Here is a 12,445-nt window from a genome sequence, read left to right on the forward strand (position 1 = left end):
GCAGGGGCCTTCCCCTCACGTCCCATCCCTGATGCTGTAAGTGGGACCTCATGGTCTTGGCTGGTCTGCAGAAGGCCCAGGCTGTGAGTCAGCTCGCACCATGGAAATCGCGTATATGCTTTCAGAGCTCTTACCTAAAAGCCATCCAAGAGCTAAATCCTTCCCAGCTGGCACCTCAACGCCACTCTGATCCAGAGTAATGGGTCAGCTAAAGAGGGGTGGGCACAGGGTAGATCCAGGAGGGTAGCAAGTATTCGGTGCCATGGGACAACAGAGCCACCTGTGACCGCATGCCACCCAGGTGAGGAATCAGACTGCCAGGGTCTCAGCCTTGCTGCTGACTCTCTCAGTGACCTTGGCCTCCGGGATTCGGATTCCCAGCTGTAAAACAGGGACTGGACTGCTTCCAACGTGCTGCTTTTGCTGGGGCCTCAAGTCCGGCTCAACAGGTGCCTAGGCTGCCCTGGAGCCCCCGGGGAACACGAAATGGCAGGGCGAGGCCACCAAACAGGGTCGGGAAGCCGGCACAGGGCCTGGGGCAGTGTCACAGGTCAGCAGGGGACCCACACCCGGAGAAGGAAATGAAAGGCGGGACGGGAGCATCTCACAGTCAGTCCTGAGAGTTTTAGAAGGCGGGGCTGCGGGCAGCCACACGCTGGGGAGGGCGCCTAGTACAGTCTTAAGAAAGGATTAAAACAGCACCCTTCTGAGATGGTGGCCTTCCAGGTCCAACATTTTAAGCCACCATCTGATCTGGAGTCTCCGAGGCTGCCATCGATGGCGCCCCATCTCCTGTGAGGCCACAGCAGCAGATCTAGGAACTCTAACTCCAGGGACAGCGACAAGAGGGCTGCTGTCAGAGCTGCTCCCAAAGCATCGGCATGGAGGACGGGAGACAGAAGCTGTGTCACTGCCTTTGGACTCGCCCTCCGGCATGGCTCTACGAGACTAGCCCTCTGGCATGGCTCTACGATGGCCTGCACGTGGCATCCTGGACATTACCTCCCAGGAGGGTCCTCTGTCATCAGCGGACCCTGGAAGCTATAGCTGCGTCCGGCTTCCTCTGATTACATTCAGCGCCTTCTTAAGACCAGCCTTCGTCAGGACTTAAAGAAGGATGGAGCGCGGCTCTCCTACTCCACGGAGGCGGACGGGAATCCCTGCATCTCATTTTCCTTATACAGAATGGTTTCATTGTTCCTGCTGTGGCACAGAGGAAACAAACACAACTAAGAACGATGAGGTTGTGGGTTCGATCCCTGGCCTCGCTCAGCGGGTTAAGGACCTGGCGTTGCCGTGAGCTGTGGTGTGGGTGGAAGACGCGGCTCGGATCCCGCGTGGCTGTGGCTGTGGCGTAGCCTGGCAGCTGTAGCTCTGATTCAACCCATAGCCTAGGAACTTCCATATGCTGTGGGTGTGGTCCTAAAAAGCTAAAAAAAAAAAAAAAAAAAGGGATAGTTTCAAAGAATTCATGATTCTTTCATTCCAACAACCCACAGAAGAGCCATTTCTTCCTCCTTCCCGCTAGCGTTCCCGATGATCCAATTTCCTCCCACTGAAACGTCATAAAGCCATGCCAGACCTTCCTCCTCTTGCCCTCTCGCCCCACCCCCGGGGTCACAGAATCCCCTCTGAGCCGGAAGCAGGGAGTCTGCCTGTGACACTCATGGCTTATGATCTCCTTACATTGTGGGTCAGATCCTCAAGGCCTAAAACCCCGAATCCAGCTTCTGGGAACCCCGTACCCTTAGCAATCAGACAAACAGCAGGAAGGCATTCCTCCCAAGTGCAGAATCATATATATTCTGAGTGACTGAGCTATTGGCATTCAAGTTTTGACCAGTTTCAAGATGCTACTACCAGATAAATGGGAAGACCGGATACAGACACTGCAGTTTATGTTACAGAAGGAAGACTGCGGATATACGAGAGCCAAGAGTTTCAGGTTATATGCGATACATCCAGAAGGCTGAATACACTAAACGCCTTACCCCTTTCAGGTCATAAGGCCTTGGAGAAGCTGCATCCTTTTTCAGGCCCCCTACCACGGTTTAGTGTGCTCATGCCAAGAATTGGTGGCTTCTTCCTTTAACTAACCCCCACCCCCCGGAGGGGGTGATAGGAAGCTGTTAAAAATCAGATGTGGGAGTTATCTACCACCTCCACGTAACGCAGTTCCATTAATTAACTCACCTCAAAGCACCCTCCAAGGGGCAAATAGAATAGGCCTCTCCCCTACCAGAAGAATGGAAAAATCAAGGCACAGAGTCAACTTGATGGTATAAGGTTCATCAGCTGGTTAAGGGGAGAACCAGAACCAGGATTGGGCTCTGTGCCCCACATTCCTTCCAGTAGGCCTTGCGGGCAGCTGTGACAAGGGCGGTCCAGCCACCTGGCTGCGCCTCCCAGGGCCCTGAGCCAACATGGGAAACCCTGGAGGGAGGCTAGGTCCAGCTGTGACCCAGCTTTCTCTGCTTCTAGTCAGGGCTACGTCCCAAGCAACGATGCCAGTGACCACGGCTGTCACTGATGGCTGGACAATGGGCCCCCTTTGACAAATCTGGAAGCCCCCTCTGGCTGCTCTGCTCAGGATGGGGCCCGCCAGCATTTACTTAGAGAAAAGCGAGGAGACTGGGCTTACACTAAACTGTGGGAAGGCATGGATGCAGCTTCCAGAAGGTCATCCCTTGGTTCAGAGGTTCACATAGAAAGCATCTGGACAATTCCAACAAGACCAGACCTAGAACCATCCTTCAAAACCCACCCTGAGTGGTAAAGATAAGGTACATGTCTTAACCTACATAAAAGGTAAGAGACGTTCATTTTTCAACTGCACAGACACGTGACCGGAGTTACAGTTAAGTGGCATGCACCTATGTTGACTGCATTTAAACTACGACTGAGTCGTGTGACAGCTCCATGACACGGCGCCAGTTTTCAATTGCACGACTGCTACTTGGTGAGGTCTGAGGTTTCCCACAGTATTTCCAAAGCCAATTTCTATTTAAGTGTGTTGTGAAAACATGGAAGAGTTTGACTTTTCACACATTTGACACGGACAGGAGAGTAAGTGCAGGAATTTGTACACCCAGCCGGGGGTCCATGCCTTCACACTAGTCACCTTGGGCGGACGTTCGCTGAGTCCAGGGAAGCTGACCTTACTCAGAACTTTCTAGAACCCTCCTTGGAAACCATCCGCTTTAAGCTTCGTTAATGTTGTTCTTTGCCCTTTAAGGGTAGATTTATTTGTTGAGGGATGATCTTTTTTTTTTTTTTTTAACAGTCAAAGAACATTAGAAGGAACGTCTGATAAAATGGGTGATGGATGACCCAGGATGACCTCTGGGGAGGGTGGTGTAAGAAACAAGGCCTGACTCTACGGTGGTGAGGCCTCTGTTTTGGCATGGCTCCCAAGACAATGCCAAAGAGACCTTCTAGGTGCTCCTGGCACACGCGACACCCCAGCTCAAGAGCAAGGTCTCCCAAGGAAGTCAGTGAGTTCGTGATGGCTCTGAGTGCACGTGCTCCAGCGTATTTGGCTAAAAAGGGAGCCTTGCTCGTTTCTCTCACGCGTCGCACGGGCAGAAATGGAACTCCGTCTCCGGGATTTCTCCCAAGGGAAGGCTCTACTGCTGGAAGAGCTAGAGTGAAAAGCACTTGGTGTCATGTCTACACTGTCCCTCCCCCCCACCCCGGGTCCCCCACCAAGGAGTCATTCCTGATACCTGAGTCTCCCCGGTGTGGAAAAGTGGGTCAGGACAGGTCTCTGGCACCCGGGTAAGACTAGTGTCAAGGGGACTGGAGTGTTTCCAATGGCTCCATGGCCCCGACAGGCCAACGCCACCAACTCGCCCGACGCGCTCCTACAGCTAAGCACGCACGGGTTCAGGAGAGCAGACGGGCAAACGCCGATCCTCCAGGAGCTTTCTGGGTGAAAAAACCCGCCGGCTTCTGATGTGAATAGAGTCCACGGAAAAGAAGCCCACGCTGTTCTGGAACGTGCCTAAGACAGAACGTGTGCGGCCAGAGCTCGGTGAAGGGCACTTCCAGCGGAGGCCAAAGGCAGCAAAGGTGCAAAGCGGCTGCTGGGGCTGCGTGCACAGAGGCAGGGTCGGTGCATCTGGAGTGGCAAAGCAGTTTGTAGAAAGCCCCAGTTTTAGGGCAGGCTGTGTGCCAACCAGGGAAGCCAAAGGGCCTTCGGGCTCGCTTTCTACAAAGCGCTTCACTGAACATGCTAAGAAGGAAGCTCCCTCAAACACCATATCCTTAGCGTCAGAGAACTATGCTCAAGACGGTGGGCAACGGGGAGCAGAGGCTAATCCTCTAACGATGTCTGGACTGTGTATTCTCTGAGCCTCTTTCTCGCTCTTCACACACACACACCACACACACACACACACCTAATGGAGAGCACACAACTGTGGTCAGGTTCCACCGCTTCTGCACGTGCTTCTGTCCGGGGGCTGCTTTTCTGCATTTCCAGGAGCTGTTGCGAGTTCACGGGCTCTACGGCTAAAAGCGAGAAGCACAGCGCAGAGTCCGCGGCCTAAAGCAGCCAGCACATCCGAGGGCTCGCGGCAGACACTGGTCTCAAGTGCATCAGTCGGGACGTAGTTCTCGGTGAGGGCTTTTATATGCGTGTTTATAAAAACCACAAAGCTAGGCCATGTGCTTAAATCATTGTTAGAAAGACTGCTGAGTGCCCAGATGGGATTTCTAGTTTCTGTGCAAATGAAATCACTTTAGTCCAGATTTTATTCGCTCAAAACTACTAGGGAAGCAGGCGGATTTGGTTTCAATCTGCCAAAAAGCAGGAATTCACTTCAGTTTCAACTCTGCAGCAATCCTGGTGTTCATGTTGTAGCCGGGCTCCGGCAGCACGGGGGCCGGGGCGCCTGCCGAGCCGGCGGCGGAGGCCCGGCTCTCCCCCAGTTCGGGCTCGCTCTCGCTGGACGTCGACCCGCTGTTGACGGCGTAGCCGCTCTCGGCGCCGATGCCCTGCGCGGACCCGCAGCCGTCGGGCTCCTTCTGCTCCCTGGGACCGGACAGCCCGGGGAGGACGGCCATGTGCCCGGTGGGCCTGCTGGGCAGCAAGGTCATGGTGTAGTCCGCGATGATGCTGCCCACGTCCAAGTTGCACGCCTGGTCGAAGGCGAGGAAGCCCACGTTGGCGTTGGCCTCGCACACCACGAAGGAGCCGTCGTCCATGATGAGAAGGTCGATGCCGCAGAAGTCCATGCCCAGGATGTTGGACACCTGGATGGCCAGCTGCTTGCCTTGTTCCGTCAGCGGGCACATGACGCCCACGCCACCTGCAGGGAGAGCACAGGGTGTCACGGGGACTCAGACACGCACAGGCAGGTCAAAGGACCCTGCCAGGCAGAGACGGGATGGCGGGGAGGGGCGGCGAGACGGGCATCCTCACCCTCACAGAGGGTCTGCGTGGGCAGCGGGACGCCCTTTAGGAAACGAGCATGACTGTGTCTCCTTTAGTCTTAAAGAGACGGACCCAGCCGTCCCACCACAAAGGAAATAACCGAACCCCGTGGGGGGAAAAGCCTGAGGCACAAAGATGTGGGTGGCAGCATCACTGAAACTACTGGAAAAGCAAAATACTGGCAAACACTGGCACTTGCTACTTGCTGATGAATAAATGAGAAATTAGAAACTAAAGAGCTCACAGTGGGCGAAAGCAGCACACGTCACAACCATTTTACTAATAAGGTTGACAGAGAGGCTGGGAGCTCATGAGAAAATACTTACAAGGACCAAGGCTGTGTCGTACGACCGCAACTATTCAAACAAACAAAAAAAACCCCAAATAAAACCACTGTCAGAAACGACAACCCCAGAATGCCAACACTGGTTGTCTCTCGGTGGGATTAATGACAAGTACCTTTTTGCTTTTCTTTTGCCACACACCCGGCATGTGGAAGTTCTCAGGCCAGGGATAAAACCCATACTGCAGCAGTGCCCTGAGCCACAACAGTGACGATGCTGGGATCCTTGACCACTAGGCCACCAGGGAACTCCAATACCTTTTTCCATTGACTTTGCTGCATTTTCTAAATTTTCTACATTGAGAATGTACTCCTTTTAAAAGTGAGACAAAGGCGTTCCTGTTGTGGTGCAGCGGTGAACGAACCCCACTCGTATCCATGAGGACACGGGTTCGATCCCTGGCCTTGCTCAGGGGGTTGAGGATCTGGCGTTGCCACAAGCTGTGCTGTAGGTCACAGACATGGCTCAGATCCCATGTTGCTGGGGCTGTGGTGTAGGCCGGCAGCTACAGCTCCAATTCGATCCCTCGCCCGGGAACCTCCATATGCTGCTGCAGGTGCGGCCGTCCAAAAAAGACAAAAAAGTGAATAAGTAAAAGTTAGGCAAAACAAAATTAACTTATTTTCTAGGAAGAGAGAGGCTAATGAGAAAAAAAAAAAAAAATCCCACACCAAGGACAGAGGGAGGCCCTGACTTGTCGAAAAGCCAAAACCTCATGTTAATGCTTCTCCCTTTGGTCTCTTGCAGGCCGACCGCTTGTATCCTCAGGCCCAGCAGCGCACAGGTTAACCTTGACGCTGCCCTCCCGCACCGGTTACACGGTAGAAGGAAAAGACCACTGAGCAGCCTGAAACCAGCTCACCACGAAACGCAACATGGACAGGCCACAAAACCGTGCAGCTCCCAGTTGAGAACGGATGTGCGAGTGGCGGAAAAGGACACAATGCGAATACGTAAGGTTCGGTCCATGCTGGGGCAAGACACGGGACTAACGGGAACATTAAATGAGATGATATCTTGGGTTCTTAGGGCCGTGTCCACCTGATCCATGCACCGCTTCTAGATCTAAGCTGTGGGCACACCTAAGCGGCAGCTGCAGCAACGCCAGATCCTTAACCCACTCTTCCCCAGGCCAGGTATCAAAACCGCGTAGCAGGGCTCCCGAGATGCTGCCGATTCTGCTGCGCCACCGTGGGAACTCCTACCACGGTACTTTCATCACAGTATCTTACACTGATCTCGTTACTGGATCATAAGCTGCCCGAGGGCAAGGACTCTCCTCCAGGCTACCCTGTCGGCACCTGTCACAGAGTTCACTTGGGGAAACCGCTCAACCACGCTCAGGAAGAAGGGCCAGACTGGTGCTTCAGCCTCTCACTAGACACGAGACCTGGCACATGGTCAGGCAACTCCGGAAATAACAGCCATGGGCATTCTGTTCACGTCATCAACCTACGGATTCCACGGACGACGTGACCAGAGCGTCCTGTGGCGAAGACAAGAATTTACGGCCCCGGGACCATCTCCATTCACAACAGAACACAAGCTTTCGAGTTCCCTGGCGGCCAGATGGTTAAGGATCCGGTGTCGTCCCTGCTGTGGCTCAGGTTGACCCCTGGCCAGGGAGTTTTCTGCATGCTGTGAGCATGGCCAACAGCAACAACAAAAAAGAAAAAACTAACTTTATCAATAGGCTAATGGGGTGGGCTTACGCATTTGACCCAAACATGAAGTGCAGCTTTCCAAAAACTTCAAACATACAAGAAAAACAATTTCCAATTATAATGTGAAAAGGGGGTACCGTCTGTCGCCTTTAGCCCCTCATTACTCCCAACCTGAGCTCTTGGAATGGCTCCCAAATTCGACTCCCTGCCTCCCTCTTCTGCCTGCAACCCGTCTTCTCGCCAGATGTCAAGCTTTTCTGATTCTCACGTCACCCCTCTGGTGACACCTGACTGCCAAGTCCTGACACCTACAGCTAGGGTTCAAACCCCAATGTCCTGACACCCTGGCCCAACCTCCGTCACGGCCCTGACACCCTCCTGTCCCGCTCCTGGACGGCTTATCATCGCTAACTCCTCCCTGTGACCCTGGCACCTCGCAGAGGGCCTGACCAGGCGGGCGGGATGGACACACACTGCCTAAAGGGGTGCGGACGCCCTAAGGAGGAGGCCCGGGGGCCTCCCTGGCCCGGAGCCCCCGCTGAGCCCGCAGCCTCACCGAGCGAGCAGTTGCTCTGCATCCGGCCGTCCGTGGAGCAGCGCAGCATCGAGCCGATCACCTGGCCGCCGACCACCACCACGCGGATGTCCTTCCCGTGGGACTCCTTCACGTACTTCTGGAACAGGTAGGGCACGTCGTGGCGGACCAGGTGGCAGACGTCTGAGAGGTGGTGCTTGTCTCTCGCGAGGAAAACGGCTTTTCCTTTAAGAAGAAAGACAAAGCGCGAGAGAGGCGGTTGCAGGAGCTTCGAACGCCGTCCCTGCCGTCCCACCGCCCGGCCTGGTCATCCGTCCCTTCCCAACCTGCCGCACGCGGGCCCTCCACTTCTCGGACTGGACTCGTGCTTTGTTTCTTTTTTATGGCAGCATCCGTGGCCTGTGGAAGTTCCCTGGGCCGGGGATTCAATCCAAGCCGCGGCTACAGCCTACGCTGCATCTGCGGCAACGTCGGGTCCTTTAACCCGCTGCGCCTCCACGGCAGCCCCAGCCACCGCAGCGCGCTGCTTAACCCACAGCGCCGCGGTGGTAACTCCCAGACTCTCGCTTCTTATCAAATGGCCACCGAGCCTTCTTTTCTCTTGGTTTTACTCATGCCCCGCTCCCTTCACAACTATTTTTTCAAAATGAAATCAAAATGCATTCCAGAAACACAGAGAAGAGGCCAAAATGAAATCCTAAGGGTCTAGTCAAGGCGGTTCCAGAAGCAGCGAGCATCTCCGAACACGCCAGGATGCTGACTTGGCAGAGCCCATGTCTCGCTCTTTCTTTATCCCCTGAACCTCACACTGGACTCGACGCACAAAGCTAGCGTCGATCCACGTTCATAGAACCTAATAAACTGATCATGCCTTAGGGGAATTTCCAGTGGAGAGAAACCCACAAAAGATAACAACACGGCACGGCACGGCCTTAGGAGAGGCCTGTGCGAAAGACAACAGGAGTTCAAAGAGGGAGCCCCCGCCAGACGTCCATCTTCCGGCTATAACCGTAAGGAACTTCGTACGGGGCCACATCCCGTCCCCCGTGGTTCGAAAGGAAGGATCCCTGTTTCCTTTGATCTCTGGGCAAAGCATTTCTTCCTGACTCCAAATGCTTTGTTTTCTTCTTGAATCACGAGGCCTTCGCAATTATCTGACACCTGCCTTTCCATTTGCACCTGCGCTAACAGATCTGAGCGGGGTCCCTGAGAGGTTTGCTCTGCAAATCTGACATGAGCATCGCATGCCCTGAGCCTTCTTGTGAGCAAGCAGGAACAGAGAGATGGTTTTCCTGAGATTGGTGTCGCCACCTTACAAGGAATGGAAGCTCGCCGAAGTCTTAAGAAAAAGACAGATGGGCATCAGCCCCTAGTGGCATGTAACACCCAAAAGTAACCTCAAAACGTGTCTCCGTCACTGCACATTTGGCACCAGGAGATCTGGCAGCAGACAGCTGGATTCAATTATAGGCACGGGGGGTTCTCTGGACATTAGGAAGGATGTTTAGCAGAGATGGGGCTAACGACAGGGACTCAAAATAAATAGGGCTTGGTTCCTGGCACAGAGGTTCTAATTTGGGGCTTGGCTGGCACCTAATAAAGGAGCTACAGTTTTTTAAATTTGTTTTTCCTAGGGCCGCACCCGTGGCATATGGAGGTTCCCAGGCGAGGCGTCCAATCGGAGCTGTAGCCACTGGCCTACACCAGAGCCACAGCAATGAAAGGATCCGAGCCGTGTCTGTGACCTACACCACAGCTCACAGCAACGCCGGATGCTTAACCCACTGAGTGAGGCCAGGGATCGAACCCACAACCTCATGGTTCCTAGTCAGATTCGTTAACCACTGAGCCACGACAGGAGCTATAGTTTTAAAGGAAGGAGGGGAAAATAGTGGGGAGGGCACGAAGATCCGCTGACCATCTACTGCGTGCCAAATACTTTTGAAAAATTATTTCTTTTGCATTTCATACTAGTCCTGTGAAGCCATTAGGACAAGGAGAGTTATTTTTGTTTTACTGAACTTTCTCAAGGACAGAGCTTGCCGAGTCCGCTGCCTTCTTGAGACTTATTTCCACCCACCAGAGCCTCGCAACTGCCCTAATTTTGTTTACTCCCTATCCATTTTCCCTAAGATGCTGTGTGCTATACTAGCAACGACTAACGTGAAAATGAAATTAAGAATACAGGCCCATCTATAAAAGTATCAAAAACAATTTTTAAAATTTAGGAATAAATTCAACCAACGAGGTTCAAGGCTCGTACACTGAAAACTACAGAACATTTTTGCAAGAAATTAAAGACTGACATAAATGGAAGGCCTGCCATGTTCAGAAAGTAGAAGATTTAGCATTGTTAAAACGGCAACACTCCTTAAATTGATCTACAGAGTCAATGCATTCTCCACCAAAATTCCAACTTCCTTTTTTGCAGAAATCTATCAGCTGATCCTAAAATTCATACGGAGAGGCAAGGGACCCCCAAATAGCCAACACAATCTTGAAATAGGAGGACAAAGTGGATGAGCTCCCAATTTCAAAACATACTACCAAGTTACAGGAACAAGACAGGTGGGGCTTGGCCTAAGGACAGACATAAGGAGCAATGGAATAGAACTGAGAGCCCAGCATAAACCTTCATTTTATGGTCAGATGGTCAACTGGTTTTTAACAAGAGCTCCAAGAGCATTCAATGGGGAACGAACACTCTCTTCACAAAAAATTCTGGGAAAAAACTGGATATCCACAGGCAAAAGAACGGAGTCAGACTCCTTCGTCACGCTATATGCAAAAATTAATTCCGAATGGACCAGAGACCCAAATGTAAGGGATAAAACTGTAAACCTCTTGAAGGGAAACACAGGTGCAAATCTGTGTGACCTTGGGGTAGGCAAGCACAAAAGGACATCAAAAGCACAAGCAATCAAAGGAAAAGAATAAACTGAGTTTCATCAAAATCAAAACTTTTTGTGCATGAAAGGATATCAAAAAAGTGAAAAAGGAGTTCCCGTCGTGGCTCGGTGGTTAACGAATCCGACTAGGAACCATGAGGTTGCGGGTTCGGTCCCTGCCCCTGCTCAGTGGGTTAACGATCCGGCGTTGCCGTGAGCTGTGGTGTAGGTTGCAGACGCGGCTCGGATCCCGCGTTGCTGTGGCCCTGGCGTAGTCCGGTGGCTACAGCTCCGATTCGACCCCTAGCCTGGGAACCTCCATATGCCGCGGGAGCGGCCCAAAAAGAAATAGCAAAAAGACAAAAAAAAAAAAAAAAAAAAAAAAAAGTGAAAAAATGACCTACGGAGTGGGAAAAAAAAATCACACTCAAATTACATACCTGATAAGGGTCTAAGTAGCCACAACATAGAACGAACCCTGGAGCTCCCACTGTGGCTCAGGGGAAGTGAGCCTGACTAGGATCCATGAGGATGTGGGTTCGATCCCTGGCCTCGCTCTGTGGGTTAAGGATCCAGCGTTGCTGTGCGCCGTGGTGTAGGTCACAGATGCAGTGTGGACGTGGCGTTGCCATGGCTATGGTGTCGGACGGAGCTGTAGCTCTTGATGTGACCCCTGGCCTGGAAACTTCCATATGCTGTGGGTGTGGCCCTAAAAAGCAAAAAAAAAAAAAAAAAACCAAGAAACAAAAGAAAAAAGAGCTCTAAAAAAATCAACGAAAAGACTAATATACCAACTGAGAAATGGGCAAAGGATCTGAGCAGTCATTTCTTCAAAGAAGAAATACAAATGGCCAATAATACGAAAGTGTTTCACACCATGAGTCATTAGGGACGTACGAGTCAAAGCCATAGTAAGATTCCACATTACACCCACTAGGATGGCGATGATAAAAACAAATTACGTACGTAAAAGTTGTTGGAAGAGCAAATCTTAAAAGTTCTCGTGATAAAGGAAAAAATCCTGTCACTGTGTACGGCGACCAATGTTCACTAGACTCACGGTGAGCGTTTTGCAATGTATGCAAATATTGACTCATTATGTTGTACGCCTGAGACTAATACAACATGACATTCAATTTCAAAAAAAGGTTTAAAAAATTTAAAAATAGGAGTCCCCTGGTAGCTCAGCGGGTTAAGGATCTGGTGGTGTCACTGCTGCAGCTCAGAACCTTACTGGGGTGTGGGTTCAGTCCCTGGCCTGGGAACTTCCACATGCTTTGGGCGCAGCCAAAAAATAAAAATAAATAAATATTTTAAAATATGTAAAGTGGGCCTATACACTATTAATGCTTGGAAGACATGCATATTGGCTTGTAGCTTGTTTTTCTGGAGGTACAGTGATCGTGTGTATAATTTGTTGAGGCAGATTAATATACCACACAAAAAAGTTTTTCTTTTTCTTTTTTTTTTTTTTTTTTGCTTTTTCAGAGCCACACCTGGACGTTCCCAGGCTAGGGGTCTAATCAGAGCCATAGCAGCCGGCCTACACCACAGCCACATCAACGCAGGATCCGAGC

At 51.8% G+C, this 12,445-nt stretch overlaps 1 protein-coding gene across 5 annotated transcripts in view; it reads right to left on the reverse strand.

The window, feature by feature from the left end:
* RIMKLA (ribosomal modification protein rimK like family member A) overlaps positions 1-12,445 on the reverse strand; it is a 40,445-nt gene that overhangs the window by 5,467 nt on the left and 22,533 nt on the right. For 3 of the 5 annotated variants that reach the window (XR_002345250.1, XR_002345251.1, XR_002345249.1), the window contains exons 4-5: positions 8,002-8,205; positions 4,401-5,312 (exon numbers count right to left, since the gene is read on the reverse strand). Coding sequence is in view for 2 of the 5 variants with exons in the window: in XM_021096924.1 (XP_020952583.1) it covers positions 4,819-5,312; positions 8,002-8,205 (698 nt within the window). In the remaining 3 variants the exon portion in view is untranslated. Of the gene's footprint in view, positions 1-1,780; positions 5,313-8,001; positions 8,206-12,445 lie in introns of those variants that run through there. The other 2 variants (XM_021096924.1, XM_021096925.1) reach the window with 1 other exon arrangement.

Source organism: Sus scrofa, chromosome 6, assembly GCF_000003025.6.
Source record: "Sus scrofa isolate TJ Tabasco breed Duroc chromosome 6, Sscrofa11.1, whole genome shotgun sequence".
Taxonomy (NCBI): domain Eukaryota; kingdom Metazoa; phylum Chordata; class Mammalia; order Artiodactyla; family Suidae; genus Sus; species Sus scrofa.